Source organism: Micromys minutus (assembly GCF_963924665.1).
Source record: "Micromys minutus genome assembly, chromosome: 15".
Classification (NCBI taxonomy): Eukaryota; Metazoa; Chordata; class Mammalia; order Rodentia; family Muridae; genus Micromys; species Micromys minutus.
The window spans coordinates 18,278,224-18,298,806 of NC_137984.1; the positions used below are offsets into that span (position 1 = coordinate 18,278,224).

General features: G+C 38.9%; 1 protein-coding gene across 1 annotated transcript in view; it reads right to left on the reverse strand.

Moving 5' to 3' along the window:
• The window catches only part of LOC308430509 (signal-regulatory protein beta-2-like), a 34,412-nt gene extending 15,295 nt beyond the window's left edge, over positions 1 to 19,117 (reverse strand). The window contains exon 1 of the mRNA XM_080929652.1: positions 19,008 to 19,117. Coding sequence (XP_080785778.1) covers positions 19,008 to 19,080 — 73 coding nt within the window. The 5' untranslated portion in view covers positions 19,081 to 19,117. The remainder of the gene's footprint in view (positions 1 to 19,007) is intronic.
• Positions 19,118 to 20,583: the final 1,466 nt, after the last annotated feature.

Consider the following 20,583-nt stretch of genomic DNA (forward strand, 5'->3'; position numbering starts at 1 on the left):
TGTGAGGTTTCCATGTTGTGGATCCAGTGCAGTTTTCTTCTGTACACAGTGCACGAAAATTTTCTGGAGTTTTGGAGACAACATTTGCAAAAAATTCTAAAACAAATCGTTCAACATGTTCAACACTGATATCTTTGTCAAAGACTCGAGAGTTTTTGGAATTGAAGGGCTTGGCTGCTGGGAATGGGTGGGACATCTTCATTGCAGGTGCTGGAAGCTTGACACAAGTGCCTCATGAGTAGAGTAGCTCAAACTCTACTGAACCTCTATGTTATAGGTTGCTGCTATCATATGTTGTTGGATGGTTTTACTAAGAAAGCTCTGCCTTGTCCATTCATCTATCCATTCATCTATCTATCCATCCAGATCTTTATAGCTGTTTGTCTATATGTACATGTGAAGGAATATTCTGCATGTAAGCATTCATGAATGCTTGTAGACCTTATTATAAAAGAGACGTAGGCCTAGTCAGAGTGTGGGAGTATAAATATATATATATATATATATATATTTATACATACATACATACATATATACATATATATACATATATATGTATATATAGCCTTTAAATTAATTTCCTTTCTTTCCTCTGAGTCACAAAGTGTTGACAAGCCTCATCAGAAAAGGTTCTGGTTGCCTGGACAAAGTATAAAGCAAATCAATAAAAATTATACTCAACTCCATGCTGCTAGGCAACAGGGATTAATAGCCCAAGCCAGTGTTTTTTAAACACAGAATAAACAAGAAAGGTTTTTAGGATATTTTAGATGTTATAAGCAACTATCTTGTATAGTTAGAAGGAAAGAAGGCCAGAGACCACATGCCTTCAAAGCTACCTCTATGTCCAATGACATGTCCCAATTCAAATCATTCCAGGGATGGCTGTCTCCTGGCACCAACACACACCTATACTTCTACACCACCCCATAGCTGAAAACTCCTGCTATAAATATAGATATCCATTGCTCAGGTGAAGGCTACGACAGCCGTAAGAGGTAAGAGTCATACCTGCAGTGTATCTTTGATATATTTTATTTACATTCCACATGTTTCCCCTTCATACAACCTATCTCATTCCCAGTTCCCTGCTTCTTTGAGGGTGTACATCCACCCACCCCTCTCACCTACCCAGGCTGACATTCCCCTACACTGAGACATCTAGCCTTGGCAGGACCAAGGGCTTCACTTCACATTGATGCCCAATAAGGCCATCCTCTGCTACATGTGCAACTGAAGCCATAGGTCCATCCATGTGTCCAATTTGGATAGTGGTTTAGTTTCTGGAAGCTCTGGTTAGTTTGTGTTGTTATTCTTGTGGGGTTGAAAACCACTTCAAATCCTTCAATTCTTTCTCTAATTCCTCCATTAAGAACTACATGCTCAGTTCAGAGGTTGGTTGCTAGCATCCTCCTCTGTATATGACACGTTCTGACAGAGCATCACAGGAGACTGCTATATAAGAATCCTATCAGCATGCACTTCTTGTCATCTGCAATATCTTTTGTGTTTGGTGGCTGTATGTGGACTGGATCCCCAGGTAGGCAGTCTCTGGATGACCTTTGCTTCAGTCTCTGCTCCAAACTTTGTCTCTGTGTTTTGTTCTAAGAATATTTATGTTCCCCTTTCTAAGACAGACTGAAACATCCTCACTTTAGTCATCCTTTTTCTTAAGCTTCATGTGGTCTGTGAATTTATCATGGTTATTCCAAGCTTTTGGGCTAATATCCATTTATTAGTGGGTCCTAATATGAGTGGATTGGCTTTTTTCTTTTCCTTGTTTGTTTTTGTGTTTGGGTTACCTCTCTCAGGATGATATTGTTTAGGTTCATCCATTTACCTAAAAATTTCATGTTGTCATGGTTTTTAATAGCTGAGTAGTACTCCATTGTGGAGATATACCATATTTTCTGATTCCATTCCTCTGTTTAAGGACATTTTGGTTGAGTTCAGCTTCTTGCTTTTACAAACAAGGTTGCTATGAAAATAATAGAGAATGTGTCTCATTTATATGTTGGAACATCTTTTGGGTACATGTCCAGGAGTGGTCTAGCTGGATCTCAGGTAGTATTATGTCAAATTTTTCTAAGGAACCTCCAAACTGATTTCCAGAGTGATCGGACCATCTTGCAATCCCAGCACCAATGGCAGAATGTTCGTCTTACACTACATTCTCACCAGAATCTCCTGTCACAAGAGTTTTTGATCTTAGCCACTATAATTGTTGTGAGGTAGAATATCAAGATTGTTTTGATTTGCATTTCCCTGATGACTAAGGATGCTGAACATTTTTAGGTGATTCTTAGCCACGTGATATTCCTCAGTTGAGAAGTCTTTGTTTAGTTTTACCAGCCATATTTTAATACATTTATTTGATTATCTAGCTTCTTGAGTTCTTTGTATATATTGGATATTAGTCCTCATCAAATGTAGGATTGGCAAAGACCTTTTCCCATTCTGTTGTTTACAGTTTTGTCCTAATGACAGTGTCCTTTGCCTTGCAGAAACTTTGCAAGTTTATGGTATCCCACTTGGCAATTTCTGATCTTAGTGTACCAGCCATTGGTGTTCTGTTTATGAAATTTTTTCCAGTGATCATGTCTTTGAGGGTCTTCCCCACTTTCTCTTCTATAAATTTCATTGCATCTGCTTTTATATAAAGGTTCTTTATCCCCTTGATTTGAGTTTTTTACATGGTGATAAAAATAGATCAATTTACATTCTTCTATATGCTGACCTCCAGTTGGACTAGCACTGTTTCTTTAAAATGCTACATTTTCCCACTTGGTTAGTTTTAGGCACTTTGTCAAACATCAAGTAACCATAGGTGTGTGGGTTCATTTCTGAATCATCAATTTTTTTCATTGATCTGCTTTCCTGTCTTTGTACCAATACCGCGTGCAGTTTTTATCACTATTGCTCTGTAATACAGCATGAGTTCAGGGACGGTGATTACCCAAGAATTCTTTCATTGTTGAGAATGGGTTTGGGTACCCTGGGTTTTCTGTTATTCAAAGTGAATTTGAACATTGATCTAACACTATGAAGAATTGAGTTGGAATTTTGATAGGGTTTGCATTATATCTGTAGATTGCTTTATGTAAGATGGCCATTTTTATCGTATGAATCCTGACAATCCATGAGCATGGCAGATCTTTTTATCTTCTGAGATCTTCTTTAGTTTCTTTCTTCAGAGTCTTGAAATTCTGGTCATACAAATTTCACTTTCTTGATTAGAGCTCTATCATGTTATTGTATATTATTTGGGACTTTTGTGAAGGGTATCATTTCTCTAATTTCTCTCTCAGTCTGTTTATCCTTTGAGTAGAGGAAGGCTACTGATTTGTTTTAGTTGATTTTATATTCAGCCATGTTGCCACAGCTATTTATCAGCTGTAGGAGTTCTTTGATGGAATTTTGGGGTCACCTATGTATACTATCATATCATTTGTGAATAATGATACTTTGACTTCTTCCTTTCCAAATTGTATCATTTTGACAGCCTTTTGTGGTCTATTTTCTTTGCCTAGGAATGGATTACTACATTGAATAAGTAAGAAGAGAGTAGGCATCCTTGTCTAGTCCCTGATTTTAGTGGGATTATTTCAGGTGTCTCTCCATTTAGTTTGATTTTGGCTGCTGGTATGCTGTATATTGCTTTTACTATGTTTAGATATGGGTCTTGAATTTCTGATTTTTCCAAGACTTTCAACATGAAGGGGTGTTGAATTTGGTCAAATTCTTTCTCAACATTCAAATGAGATAATCACATTTATTTCCTTTGAGTTTGCTTATATAGGAAATTATGTAGATGGATGTCTGTATATTCAAACATTCCCGCATCTTAGGGATAAAGCCTATTTTAAAAAAAAATAATTTTATTGGCTATTTTTGTATTTACATTTAAAATATTTTTCCCACATCTATATCCCATTCCCCCTCCCTATCCACCTGTTTACATGAATGTGCACCCTCTCCACTTCAGTGGTTCACATTCCCCAACACTGAAAAACATACCTTGACTGGACCAAAAACCTCATCTCTTATTGAAGCCAGACAATGCTATCCTCTTCTACATATTCAACTAGAGACATGGGTCTTTATATGTGTGCTGGATGGTTGGTGTTTTACTCAAAGGGATTTGTGGCAGGTTTAGTTGGTTGATAATGTTGTTCTTTTCATGAGGTTGCAAACCCTTTCGGTTCCTTCGGTCTTTTCTCTAGAACCTTTATTGGGGTCCCTGTGTTTCTTCAGATGGTTAGTTGCAAGCATCCTCAGCTGTATCTGTATGACTCTGGCAGAGCCTCTGAGGAAGCATGTATATCTGGATCCTGCCATTAAAACCTTCTTGGCAGGCCTGGTGAGTTGGAGATCTGAGCAACCAGGGAGCAGAGAGATCTCTGCCGAGTGTGCACAGAAAGCATGCCCCTGCCCTGCCTGATCCAGGGACCAGAAACCCAGCATTGGGACCTCAGTTGCCACCTGGCGACTTTGGGGCCCAGAACAGATCTCAGTCCATCGAGCACATGGACCAGCAGTTCCAAAAGGTTAAGGCCTGGTGAAAAGGAGATCTGAGCAGCGAGGGAAGAGAGACCATTGATGAGTGCACACAGAAAACCTGCCCCTGCCCTGCCAGACCTAAGGACGAGGTACCCAGCATTGAAAATTCTGTTGCCACCCGGTTGCTTTGGGTCACAGAACATGGCTCAGGCCATCCACCACCTGGACAAGGAAAGATCCAGGGACACAGACCTGATACAAGGGAAAAGCAAAAATATATCACTGACAAAAAGATGGCAAGAGGAAAGGGAAAGAATATATCCCAAGGAAACCAAGACAACCTGACAACACCATACCCAGCTCTCACATCACAGCAAATATTGGAATGCCAAACACACCAGGAAAAGAAGATGCAGACCTGAAATCATACCTCAACGATGATAAAAATCCTTAAACAAGAATGGGATGAAAAGCAAAAAGAATCGGAAGCTTTTAAAGAGGAAACAAGAAAAACACTCAAAGAACTCAAAGAACGAGACGAAAACAGAACCAAAGAGATGAAGAAATAGAAGAAGGAATTTAAAACGGAAATTGACACAATAAAGGAACCACTAAAAGAGATAACATTAGAGGTAGAACACCTAAAAAAAAAATCAGGAGTCACAGAAGCAAGCAATTCCAATAGACTACAAGAGATGGAAGAGAGAATCTCGAGGGCAGAAGACAACATTGTAAACATAGAAAAAAACAGCCAGAGAAGATGCAAAAAACAAAAAGCTCCTAACCCAAAATGTCCAAGAGATACAGGACACAATGAGAAGACCGAACCTAAGGATAATAGGAATAGAAGAGGGAAAAGAATATCAACTAAGAGGCACAGTAAATATCTTCAATAAAATTGTAGAAGAAAACATCCCTACCCCTAAGAATGAGATGACCACGAGCATAAAAGAAGCCTTCAGAACTCCAAATAGGTTGGACCAGAAAAGAAATACATCCCAACACATAATAGTCAAAACACCAAGTGCCCAAAGCAAAGAAAGAATACTAAAACCAGTAAAGGAAAATGGTCAGGTAACATATAAAGGCAGGCCAATCAGAATCACACCCGATTTCTCAACAGAGACTATGAAAGCTAGAAGAGCCTAGACAGACATCATGCACATCCTAAGAGAGCACAAGGGCCAGCCCAAGCTGCTATACCCAGCAAAACTATCAATCACCATAGATGGAGAGATGAAAATATTTTAAGACAAATCTCAATTTGCAAAATATCTGACCACAAACCCAGAACTACAAAGAATTATAGGTAGAAAACCCAATACAATGAGGGGAAATACATCTTAGTATAACCAAGAAAACTCTTAAGCAAGAGAATCAAAAGAAGAAAGAGACACAAACACAACTCAACCTACATAAGGAATAAAAGCAGGAAACAGAAACTACTATTCCTTGATATCTATTAACATAAATTGACTCAACTCCCTAATACAGAGACATAGGCTATCAGACTGTATACATAAACAAAATCCAGCATTTTGCTACATACATGAAACTCATCTCAGAGACAAAGACAGACACTATCTCAGAGTATAAAGGTGGGAAAAAAACTTCCAAGCAAACAGCCCCAAGAAGCAAGCTGGAGTGGCTCTTCTAATATCAAATAAAGTAAATTTCCAATCAAAAGTTATCAAAAAAGATAACAAAGGACACTTTTTACTCATTACCGGGGAAATCTAACAAGAGGAACTCTTAACATATATGCTCCAAATTCAAAAGCACCCACATTCATAAAAGAAACCCTAATAAAGCTCAAAAAATATATTTCACCCCACACTTAATAGTGGGAGACTTTAAAACCCCACTCTCACCAATGAACAGATCAAGGAAACAGAGACTGAACAAGGACACTATAAAACTAGCAGAGACTATGAACCAACAGGAATTAATAGATATCTACAAAACATACCATCCAAAAGTAAAAGAATACACCTTCTTCGCAGCACCCCATGACACCTTCTAAAATATTGACCACATAATTGGACACAGAACGAGCCTCAATCGATATAAGAAGATTGAAATACTCCCATGCATTCTCTCAGATCACCATGGTCTAAGGCTGGTTTTTAACAACAAAAAAGACAACAAAAAGCCCACTTACACATGGAAACTAAAAAAAAAAAATGCTCGGCGGCTCGAACAGGCTGAGCAACTGGTGAGTGGGAGACCTAGGCTGCGGGGAAGCAGAGAAATCTCTGCAAAGTGCACACAGAAAGGGCACCCCCTGCCCTGACCTGCCCTGTCCTCCACGATCCAATGAGTGGGAACAGATCTTAGGAACTTCTGTTACAACCCGGAGGGACACAGAGCAGAGCCTGGCCCTACCTGCCAGCCGGAAAGGTGGCTCGGAGAGGCTGAGCATCTGTGACCAGGAACAGATCTTAGGAACGTCTGTTCCCACCCGGAGGCGGCTTCAGGACACGGAGGGGAGCCTGGCCCAGCTGCCACCCGGAACCTGGGCTGCCGGGGAGTAGAGAGATCTCTGCAGAGTGCACACGGAAAGTGTACCAGGGACACAGACCAGATACAAGGAAAAGGCAAGAACATATCACTGACAACAAAATGGCAAGAGGTAAGAGAAAGAGTATATCCCAAAAAAACCAAGACAATCTAGCAACACCAGAACCCAGCTCTCCGATAGTAGCAAACATCGGAATTCCAAACACTCCAGAGAAAGAAGACACAGACCTGAAATCATGCCTCAAGACGCTGATAGAGTTACTTAAACAAGAAAGGGAGGAAAAGCAAAAAGATTCAGAAGCTTTTAAAGAAGAAACAAGAAAAACACTCAAAGAACTCAAAGAACGAGACGAAAACAGAACCAAAGAAATAAAGAAATGGAAGAGGGAAAATAAAACAGAAATTGACACAATAAAGAAAACACTAAAAGAGATAACCCTAGAGTCAGAGCACCAATAATAGAAATCAGGAGTCACAGAAGCAAGCATTTCCAACAGATTACAAAAGATCGAGGAGAAAATCTCGGGGGCAGAAGACAACATTGCAAACATAGACAAAACAGCCAGAGAAGATGCAAAAATCAAAAAGCTCCTAACCCAAAATGTCCAGGAAATACAAGACACAATGAGAAGACCAAACCTAAGGATAATAGGAATAGAAGAGGGAGAAGAGTATCAACTAAGAGGCACAGTAAATATCTTCAACAAAATCATAGAAGAAAACTTCCCTACCCTCAAGAATGAGATGACCACGAGCATAAAAGAAGCCTTCAGAACTCCAAATAGGTTGGACCAGAAAAGAAATACCTCCCAACACATAATAGTAAAAACATCAAGTGCCCAAAGTAAAGAAAGAATACTAAAAGCAGTAAGGGAAAAAGGTCAGGTAACATATAAAGGCAGACCAATCAGACTCACACCCGATTTCTCAACAGAGACTATGAAAGCTAGAAGAGCCTGGACAGACATCATGCACTCCTTAAGAGAGCACAAGTGCCAGCCCAAGCTGCTATACCCAGCAAAACTATCAATCACCATCGATGGAGAGACAAAGATATTTCAAGACAAATCAAAATTCACACAATATCTGACCACAAACCCAGCACTACAACGAATTATAGGTGGAAAACCCAATACAAGGAGGAAAAATACAGCCTAGTAAAAACAAGAAAACTCCTAAACAAGAAAACTAAAAGAAGAAAAAAAAACACAGACACAACTCAACCCAAAAAAGATAAAATGGCAGGAAACAGAAACATTTATTCCTTGATATCTATTAACATAAATGGTCTCAACTCCCCAATAAAGAGACATAGACTATCAGACTGGATACATAAACAAAATCCAGCCTTTTGCTGCATACAGGAAACTCATCTCAGAGACAGAGAGAGACACTATCTCAGAGTAAAAGGGTGGGAAAAAAACTTCCAAGCAAACAGCTCCAAGATGCAAGCTGGAGTGGCTATTCTAATATGGAATGAAGTAAATTTCCAACCAAAAGTTATCAAAAAAGATAAAGAAGGACACTTTTTACTCATTACCGGGGAAATCTCTCAGGAGGAACTCTCAATCCTTAACATATATGCTCCAAATAAAGAATCACCCACATTCATAAAAGAAACTCTACTAAAGCTCAAAAAATACATTTCACCCCACACAATAATAGTGGGAGACTTTAACACCCCACTCTCACCAATGGACATATCAGGGAAACAGAAACTGAACAAGGACACTGCAAAACTAGCAGAGACTTTGAACCAACTAGAATTAATAGATATCTACAGAACATACTATCATAAAGTAAAAGAATACACCTTCTTCTCACCACCCCATGGCACCTTCTCAAAAATTGACCACATAACTGGACACAGAACGAGCCTTCATCGATATAAGAAGATTGAAATACTCCCATGCATCCTCTCAGATCACCATGGTCTACGGCTGGTCTTTAACAACAACAAAGACAAAAAAATGCCCACATACACATGGAAACTAAACAACGCTCTGTTAAAGGATAGCAGGGTCAAAGAAGAAATAAAGAAAGAAATTAAGGACTTTCTAGAATTCAACGAAAATGATAACACAACATACCCAAACCTATGGGATGCAATGAAAGCAGTATTGAAAGAAAAACTCATTGCCCTAAGTGCTTCCAAGAAGAAACTGGAGAGAGCTCACATCAGCAACCTGACAGCACAGCTAAAAGCCCTAGAACAAAAGGAAGCAGATATACCCAAAAAGAGTAGACGGCAAGAAATAATCAAAATTAGGGCAGAAATAGACCCAATAGAAACAAAAAAAAAACCGTTGAAAAAATCAACAAAACAAAGTGTTGGTTCTTTGAGAAAATCAACAAGATTGATAAACCCCTAGCCAGACTAACTAAAGGGCAAAGAGAGAGTATCCAAATTAACAAAATAAGAAAGGAAAGTGGTGACATAACAACTGAAACTAAGGAAATTCAAGAAATCATCAGATCATACTACAAAAACTTATACTCCACAAAATTGGAAAATCTGGAGGAAATGGATGAATTCCTAGACAGATACAAGGTCCCTAAGTTTAACCAGGACCAAGTAAACCATCTAAATAACCCTATAACACCTAAAGAAATAGAAGAAGTCATCAAAAGCCTCCCAACCAAAAAAAGCCCAGGTCCAGAAGGGTTCAGTGCAGAATTTTATCAGACATTTATTGGGGATATAACACCAATATTCGCCAAACTATTCCAAAAGATAGAATCAGATGGAATATTACCCAACTCATTTTTTGAGGCTACAATAACCCTCGTACCGAAGCCACACAAAGATCCTACAAGGAAAGAGAACTTCGGACCAATCTCACTTATGAACATTGATGCAAAAATACTCAACAAAATCCTTGCAAACCGAATCCAAGAACACATCAAAACCATCATTCATCATGACCAAGTAGGCTTCATCCCTGGGATGCAGGGAAGGTTTAACATAAGGAAATCCATCAATGTAATCTACCATATAAACAAACTTAAAGACCAAAATCACATGGTCATCTCACTAGATGCTGAGAAAGCATTCGACAAAATCCAACACCCCTTCATGTTAAAAGTCCTGGAAAGAACAGGAATCCAAGGCCCATATTTAAACATAATAAAAGCAATATACAGCAAACCAACAGCCAACATCAAACTTAATAGCGAGAAACTTGAAGCAATCCCACTAAAATCAGGGACGCGACAAGGCTGCCCACTCTCTCCCTACCTATTCAACATAGTACTGGAAGTCCTGGCTGGAGCAATTAGACAGCAAAAGGAGATCAAGGGGATACAAATCGGAAAGGAAGAGATAAAAACATCACTCTTTGCCGATGACATGATAGTGTACTTGAGTGACCCCAAAAATTCCACCAGAAAACTCCTACAGCTGATAAACAAGTTCAGCAAAGTGGCCGGATACAAAATTAACTCAAACAAATCAATAGCCTTCCTATACTCAAAGGACAAACATGTGGAGAAAGAAATTAGGGAAAAGGTACCCTTCACAATAGTTACAAAAACTATGAAATACCTTGGTGTGACTCTAACTAAGGAGGTGAAGGACCTGTATGACAAGAACTTCAAACCTCTAAAGAAAGAAATTGAGGAGGATCTCAGAAAATGGAAAGATCTCCCATGCTCATGGATTTGAAAGATCAACATCTTAAAAATGGCCATCCTACCAAAAGCAATCTACAGATTCAATGCAATCCCCATCAAAATTCCAACCCAGTTCTTCATGGAATTGGAAAGATCAGTGTGCAATTTCATATGGAATAACAAAAGACCTAGAATATCGAAATCCATCCTCAACAACAAAAAAACATCTGCGGGAATCACTATCCCTGACCTCAAGCTATATTACAAGGCAATTGTGCTGAAAACTGCATGGTACTGGTACAGAAATAGGCAAGTGGATCAATGGAATAGAATAGAAGATCCAGAAATGAGCTCTCATGTATATGGTCACCTGATTTTTGACAAAAAAGCAGTAAACATTCAATGGAAAAAGGACAGCCTATTCAACAAATGGTGCTGGTCCAACTGGCACTCAACATGCAAAAGAATGAAAATAGACCCGTTCTTATCTCCTTGTACAAAGCTCAAGTGTAAGTGGATTAAAGATCTCCACATTAAACCAGATACACTGGAACTATTAGATGAGAAAGTAGGGAAAACCTTAGAAAACATAGGCACAGAAGAAAATTTCCTGAACAAAACACCAATGGCTCAAGCTCTAAGGTCAAAGATAAACAAATGGGACTTAATGAGATTGCAAAGTTTCTGTAAGGCTAAGGACATCGTCAAGAAAACAAAACGGCAACCAACAGAATGGGAAAATTCTTTACCAACACCACATCAGATAGAGGCCTAATATCCAAGGTGTACAAGGAACTTCAAAAGCTAGACACCAGAGAATCAAATAACCCTATTAAAAAATGGGGTACAGAGCTAAAGAAATCATTTTCAGTTGAGGAACACCGAATGGCCGAAAAACATCTGAGAAAGTGCTCGACATCCTTAGCCATCAGGGAAATGCAAATCAAAACAACCCTAAGATTCCACCTCACACCAGTCAGATTGGCCAAGATCCAAAACTCAGTTGACAGCAGATGCTGGCGAGGCTGCGGAGAAATAGGAACACTTCTCCACTGTTGGTGGGGTTGCAAGCTAATACAACCACTCTGGAAATCTGTCTGGCGATACCTCAGAAAATTGGATATAGTACTACCTGAAGACCCAGCTATTCCACTTCTGGGCATATACCCCAGACACACTTAAATACACAACAAAGATATATGCACCACAATGTTCATAGAGGCTCTATTTATAATAGCCAGAAGCTGGAAGGAACCCAGATGTCCTTCAGAAGACGAATGGATACAAAAATTGTGGTACATATACACAATGGAATACTACTCAGCCACCAGAAACAATAACTTAACCAAATTCTTAAGAAAATGGCTGCATCTAGAGAAGATCATCCTGAGTGAGATAACCCAGTCACAAAAGAACAGACATAATATGCAGTCACTGATATTGTGATGCTAACCCCAGAGGCTTGCACTCCCCCAGAAACAACTCACAGACTGTATGAAGTCCAAGAAATAAAGAAAACAAAAAATATACATATATTCACAAAACAAGAAAACTTTGACTATTTCCATGTTGCGTTTTGTTTTGCATGTACTTCACGCTTATTGCAACTAGTACGTTTTCAATGCATACTGTCAAGCCCTTGAAATAAATCAAGTACTGACTAAAAAACATATTCACATGGTTTTATGTAAAATTTATTTTAATGTCTGAAAAAACAGTACTGACAAAAATGTATAATTTTAAGCAAAAAATGTTTAAAATCTGTACATTTATCTTTGTTTTGCAAAATAAAGTCGTTTAAAAAAATTGCCTTCAATTAAAGCAAAAAAAATGCTCTGTTAAATGATAGCAGGGTCAAAGAAGAAATAAAGAAAGAAATTAAGGTTTTTCTAGAATTCAATGAAAACAAAAACAACATTCACAAACCTATGGGATGCAATGAAAGCAGTAGTGGGAGGAAATCTCATAGCTCTGAGCAATTGCAAAAAGTAACTGGAGAAAGCATACATCAGCAACTTGATAGCACAGCTAAAAGCTCTAAAACAAAAGGAAGCAGATATACCCAAGAGGAGTAGACAGCAAGAAATAATCAAAATTAGGGCAGAAGTAGACCATATAGAAACAAAAAGACCCATTGAAAAAAATCAACAAAACCAAGAGCTGGTTCTTTATGAAAATCAACAAGATTGATAAACCCCTACCTAGACTAACTGGAGGACAAAAAGAGTATACAAATTAACAAAATCAAAAAGGAGAGTGCAGACATAACAACTGAAATTGAGGAAATTCAAGAAATCATCAGATCCTACTACAAAAACCTATACTCCACAAAGTTGGAAAATCTGGAGGAAATGGATGAATTCCTAGACAGATACAAGAACCTAAAATTAAACCAGGACCAAGTAAACCATCTAAATTATCCCATAACACCTGAAGAAATAGAAGAAGTCATCAAAAGCCTCCCAACCAAAAAAAGCCCAGGTCCAGACGGGTTCAGTGCAGAATTTTATCAGACATTTATTGTGGACATAACACCAATACTCTCCAAACTATTCCACAAGATAGAATCAGATGGAATACTACCTAACTCATATTTGGAGGCTACAATAACCCTCGTTCCTAAACCACACAAAAACCCTACAAGGAAAGAGAACTTCAAACCAATCTCATTTATGAACATTGATGCAAAAATACTCAAAAAAATCCTTGCAAACCGAATCCAAGAACACATCAAAACGTTCATTCACTATAAACAAGTAGGCTTCATCCCTGAGATGCAGGGATGATTTAATATAAGAAAATCCATCAATGTAATCCACCATATAAACAAACTCAAAGAACACAATTCCATGATCTTCTCACTAGATGCTGAAAAAGCATTTGAAAAAATTCAACACTCCTTAATGTTAAAAGTCCTGGAAAGAACAGGAACCCAAGGTCCATACCTAAACATAATAAAATCAATATACAGCAAACCAACAACCAATATCAAACTTAACAGTGGGAAACTTGAAGCAATCCCACTAAAATCAGGGACTCAACAAGGCTGCCCCCTCTCCCTCTACCTATTCAACATAGTACTGGAAGTCCTGGCTGGAGCAATTAGACAGCAAAGGGAGAAAAAGAGATACAAATCAGAAAAGAAGAAGTAAAAACATCAGTCTTTGCAGATGACATGATATGTACATATGTGACCCCAAAAACTCCACCAGAGAACTCCTACAGCTGATAAACAAGGTCAGCACAGTGTCTAGATACAAAATTAACTCAAACAAATCAGTAGCCTTCCTATATTCAAAGGACAAACATGTAAAGAAAGAAATTAGGGAAAAGGTACCCTTCACATTAGTCACAAAAACTATGAAATACCTTGGTGTGACTCTAACTAAGCAAGTGAAGGACCTGTATGACAAGAACTTCAAACCTCTAAAGAAGGAAATTGAGAAAAGATCTGAGAAAATGGAAAGATCTCCCATGCTCATGGATTGGAAGAATCAACATTTTAAAAATGGCCATCCTCCCTCCCAAAAGCAATCTATAGTTTCAATGCAATCCCCATCAAAATTCCAACCCAGTTCTTTATTAAGTTGCAAAGATCAATGTGCAATTTCATCTGGAAAAACAAAAGACCTAGAATACCTAATCCATCCTCAACAACAAGAAAACATCTGCAGGAATCACTAACCCTGACCTCAAGTTATATTACAAGGCAAATGTGCTAAAAACTGCATGGTACTGGTACAGAAATAGGCACGTGGATTAGTGGAATAAAATATAAGATCCAGGTTTCCACCCGGCGACTTTGGGGCACAGAACAGGGCTTGGCCCATTTACCACCTGGACCAGCAGTTCCTAAAGTTTTAAAGACTGGTGAGTAGGAGATCTGGGCAGCAAGGGAGCAGAGAGATCTCTGCAGAGTGCATGAGAAAAGCGTGCCCCCCGCACAGAAAGTAGGAACAACCTTAGAACACATAGGCACAGGAGAAAATTTTCTGAAGAAAACACCAATGGCTCAAGCTCTAAGGTCAAAGATTAACAAATGAGACTTAATGAGATTACAAAGTTTCTGTAAGGCTAAGGACATTGTCAAGGAAACAAAACGGCAGCCAACAGAATGGGAAAAGATCTTTACCAACTCCACATCAGATAGAGGCCTAATATCCAAGGTATACAAAGAACTCAAAAAGCTAGACACCAGAGATCAAAACAACCCTTTTAAAAAATGGGGTACAGAGCTAAACAAAACGTTCTCAATTGAGGAATATCGAATGGTTGAGAAACATCTAAGAAAGTGTTCGACATCTTTAGCCATCAGGGAAATCAAATCAAAACAACCCTGAGATTCCACCTCACACCAGTCAGATTGGCCAAGATCCAAAACTCAGATGACAGCAGATGCTGGTTAGGTTGTGGAGAAATAGGAATACTTCTCCACTGTTGGTGGGGTTGTAAACTGATACAACCACTCTGGAAATCAGTCTGGCGATACCTCAGAAAATTGGACATAGTACTACCTGAAGATCCAGCTATTCCACTTCTGGGCATATACCCAAGAGACACTCCAATGTACAACAAAGATACATGCACCACAATGTTCATAGCAGCTTTATTTATAATAGCCAGAAGCTGGAAACAACCCAGATGTCCTTCAGTAGATGAATGGATACAAAAATTGTGGTACATTTGCACAGTGAAGTACTACTCAGCCATCAGAAATAATGACTTAACCAAATTCTTAAAAAAATGGCTGCATCTAGAGAAGATCATCCTGAGTGAGATAACCCAGTCACAAAAGAACAGACATAATATGATGTCACTGATAGTGGGATGCTAACCCCAGAGGCTTGGACTGCCCCAGAAACAACTCACAGACTGTGTGAAGTTCAAGAAAAAAAGAAAAGAAAACAAAACAAAACAATAAAAGTCATGCTCAATCCTTACACAGCAAGAAAACTTTGACCAATTCCGTGTTACATCCTGTTTTCCATGTACTTTTTGCTCATTGTAACTAGTGAGACCTTAATGCAGAGTATCAGAACTTCAAAAAAAAAAAAAAAAAAAAAAAAAGAAAGAAAGAAAGAAAGAAAGAAAGAAAGAAAGAAAAAAAAAAAAAGCCAAGCACTGACAAAAATGTATTTGTATACATTTATGCAAAAATGTTTAAAATTTTTTTCTTTTATCTTTGCTTTTTAAAATAAAGTTAAAAAAAAAGAAAGAAAGAAAATACTATCCTGAGTAAGGTAACCTAATCGCAAAAGAACACACATAGAATGTACTCACTGATAATTGGATATTAGGAAAAGCTCAGAATATACACAATACAATTCACAGACCATATAAAGCACCCCCCCAAAAAAATATGGAATTGTGCATGCTTCAGGCCTACTTAGAAGAAAGAACAAAATAATGAGATGATGTGGAGAATGGGAATGAAGGACCTGAGGGAGGAAGAGGAGAAAAGAGGAACAGGCTCATGTGTAAGAGTAGATGGGATAAGTACAGGGAGTCAGGAAATTGAAAGGAGGTGTGCGGTCTCAGGGAATGAAGAATTGGGGGTAGCCACTGGAAACTCCCAGATTCCAAGAAAGCAATAAGCTCCAAGGTCCCAGTAAAAACAGCATAAGATGAAAAACCCAACAAAGGAGAGAACCTGTAGAGAACTTATCCAGAGGTTAGGTACAGCTCCTAATTGAAGGATGGTGTCACCCACCCATCACAAAAATATTAATCTTGAATTGTTCCTGTCTAAAGAGAATGCAGGGAGAAAGAGGGGAGAAGAGATGGAAAGAAAGATCAACCAGAGACTGTCCCACTAACAGATCCATCCAAAATGCAGCCCCCAAACCAGTCACTATTGCTGATGCTAAGAAGTGCTTGCTGACAGGAATCTGATATAGCTGTTCCTTGAGAGGTTCTGCCAGAGCTTGACCAATACAGAAGCAAATGCCAACCATATATAAACAGCCAAACAATACATCCAATACTGCAAACCACTGGACTGAGCATGAGGACCACAATAAATGAGTTAGAGGAAAAACTGATAAACAGAAAAGATTTTGCAACTCCATTGGAAGAACAGCAAGGTCAACAAACCACAACGCCACCCCAGAGCTATCAGGCACTAAACTACCATCTAAAGAGTACACAAGGAGAGTACCATGACTACAGCTGGTTATGTAGCAGAGGATTGTTTTAACTGGCATCAATGGAATGTGTTTCTTCTTGGTCCTGTGGAGGCTCAATGCCCCAGTGTAGGAGAATGCCAAGGCAAATAGGCAAGAGGAGTTAAGAAGGTAGGTGGTCACCCTCATAAAAGCAATAGAAGGAAGATGGAATAGGTGGTTTATGGAGGGGAGTCCTGGGAAGTGGATAACATAGGAAATGTAAATAAAATATATCTAATAAAAGTAAAATGAAGAAAAAATAGAAATGTTCAATATTCCTAGTCATCAGGGAAATGTAAATCAAAATGACACTGATATTCCACCTTATACCAGTCATAATGGCTAAGATAAAAAGTTCAGGTGACAGCAGATGCTGGCAAGGATGTGAAAAAAGGGGAACACTCCTCCATTGTTGCAAGCTGGTACAACCATTCTGGAAATCAGTCTGGAGTTCCTCAGAAAATTAAACATAGTGCTACCAGAGGACCCAGCTACACAACTCATGGGTATATATCCAAAAGGTACTCCAACATAACAAAGACACATGCTCCAGTATGTTCATTACAGTCTTATTCATATATCCAGGAGCTGGAAACAAGCCAGATGTCCCTCAACAGCAGAATGGATAAAGATAAAATATGGCACATTTACACAATTAAGTATTACTCATCTATTAAAAAATGACTTCATGAAATTTGGAGGGTTATGGATATAACTAGAAAATATCATCCTGAGTGAGATAACAAAGTCACAAAATAACACACATGGAATATACTCACTGATAATTAGATATTATGCAAGAAGCTCACAATACAATCACACAATATAATTCACAAACCATATAAAGCCCAAAAAGAAGGAATAACGAAGTGTGGATTCTTCAGACCTATGTAGAAGGAAGAACAAAATAATTAGCAGATATAGAGAATGGGAATAAAGGACCTGGGGGAGGAGGAAGAAAAACAGAGGAACAGGATCATGTCTAGAAGAAGATGGTGAGAAGTACAGAGAGTCAGGAAATTGAAAGAAGGTGTGCAGCCTGTGGGGTTGAAGAATTGGGGGTAGTCACTGAAAACTCCCAGGTTCCAAGAAAACAAGAGGCTCCCAGGTACCAATGAAAATAGCATAAGCTAAATTACCCATCAAAGGGAAGAACCTGTAGAGACCATGTCTAGAATTAGGTAAAGTCCCCGATGTAGGAATGGAGCCACACACCCGTCTCCAAAATATTAACCTAGAAATGTTCCTGTCTAAAGAGAATGCAGGGAGAGAGTGGAGCAGAGACATAAGGTAAGGTCATTCACATACTGTCCCACTTACAGATTCATCCCATATGCAGCCACTAAACCCAGATACTATCGATGATGCCAAGAAGTGCTTGGTGACAGGAATATGATATAACTGTCCCCAGAGAGACTTTGCCAGAACCTGAAAAATACAGATGCAGATGCTCTCAGCAACCACTGAACTGAGCCTGGGGACTGCAGTGAAGGAGTTAGAGGAAGGACTGAAGTAGCAGAACAGGTTTTCAACACCATAGAAAGAACAGCAATATCAACAAACCACAACCTCACCACAGAACTTGCAGGCCCTAAACCGCTGTCCAAAGAGTACACACGGCAGGACACAAGGCTCCAGCTGCTTATATCACAGAGGGTTGTGTTATTTGGCATCAATAGTTGGGGTTCCCCCTGGTCCTGTGGACGCTCAGTGCCCCAGTATAAGGGAATGTTAGTGAAGTAAGCTAGTAGTGGGTGGGTAAATATGGGAGCTCCATTATAGACTCAGGGCCAGGGTTGATGGGATAGTGGTTTTGCATAACAGAACCTGGGAAGGAACAATAACACTTGAAATGTAAATGAATAAAATAATCAATTGAAAAAGAAAGAAAAGAAAGAACTGACAACATACAGGCAGAGTATCACTAATCCCATATGGCACAAATAGAAGAAACTAAAGCTCATTGGAGAGGGTCAAGAAGAACAGGGATATGGAGAAAATGTTATGGATGAGTCATTAATACTCTATTTATCAAAGCTATAACCTCACATGCCAGTTCAAGTTGTGCTAAGAATTCTGGATCATTCATGTAAGACAATACTCTGATCATCTCTCCTGTTACAGTCCAGGTAATTAACTGGAGTCCTTTACTTTCAATAGTGAGAGTAGCCAATGGGAAGGGAGATTCTTCTATTGCTGGGGAATGCTCACCTTTGAGTCCCAGAAGCAGGATCAACAGCAGGACACTGTGAGGATTGTGGGCCCAGGCATCTAGGAGAAGCATGGTTGGGGTTAAAAACCCTGTTGTTACCAGGATCAGTTCTCATGAGATCCCAGGTTCTTATATGTAGAGAAAGGAAGTACTGTGACTTCTTCTGCATAAGAGTCATACCAATGTCTTGTGAAAACAGGAACCATACTCTTATTTTGAAATAGACAATGTTACATGCAGCTAAAGGGAGTGTGCACTTATCATTAGTTTTTAGAGGGACTCATATATGCATAACATAATTCTTTCTCTTTCTCTTGACCCTGAGCTGGAGACATGTAGTCTCAAGTATCTTGTCTTGGTAACACACCAGTTAGAATCCAGTAAAACATGTTTACCAAACGCCAAAACCCTAATTGTTGTTGATTTGTGTCATATACATTCCCAGTGTCACTTAAAAGTTCTCAGTTGGGCCCATATAATCTTTGTGAGAGCAGCTCAATGCTGGAGTAAACCAGCTGTTCTCTCAGGATGATCCCTTGGATATCTTTTCTTGATATCAGGGTAAATATAGTCCAGTTGAAACTTGGGAGTCTTTCCTTAAAAAAGTACAGGAAATTATGTGATAATTAGTATCAATTGCCAACTTCTCACAGATAGAGTAAGCCACAGGAACATCTGTGAAGAACTCTTGAAGTTTGACTGTATCACAGCCCATCTGTGAAAAATCATCTTTAATTAACTGATTGGAAAATTCATCTTAATTTTGTATAAAATACTGTCTAACACAGGGCATCTTGAAGTGTAAATTGGAGAGATCCAGATGAATACTAGCATGCTTGCATTAATTTATTGGGCTCTGCTACTGTCTGTGGATATAATGTGACACCCTGCTTCAATATATTGCCACCTTGAAGTTTGCAATGATAATCTGTAATCTAGAGATATAAGCTCAATAAACCATGATCTTTTAAATTGCCTTTCCAGGGTATTAGGTCATATCATTTGATTTCTTCTAGATAGTAAATGGAAATATATTAGTTAGTATATGCTTAATGGAGTTTGAAAGGATTTACTGCCAAGAATATTGAATAGGTTGCATTTTGAGACAGGCAAGACACATTGACAGAATGAAGTCAAAGTCTGTTTTAGATAGAAAAACAATATATTTCAATTCTTACTATATGAAGACAGGAACTATGGAAAGAGAGGTATAAGTGTTTTAACTAATCTCATATATGTGTATCGAAAAATGAGCAGGAGACCTATCCCTCAAAATCCAATTACTCTCACCCAGGTGTAAGAACTTTTTGCCATCTAAGGCACATCCAGCTGGAGCCATAGGTCCCCCCATAAGTATTCTTTAGTTTGTGTTTTAGTCTCTGCTTCTCAGGCATTAATGGGTGCTGTGGAGGCTCAAGGACCAGGCATAGGAGAACGCTAGGGTGCAGAGGTGGGAGTGGGTGGATGAGTGGGTAGAAGAGCTTCTTGTACAGGCAGGGGAGGGAGGACAGGATAGGGATTTTGCAGAGGGTAAACTGGGCAGGGGGATAACACTTGAAATGTTAATAAATAAAA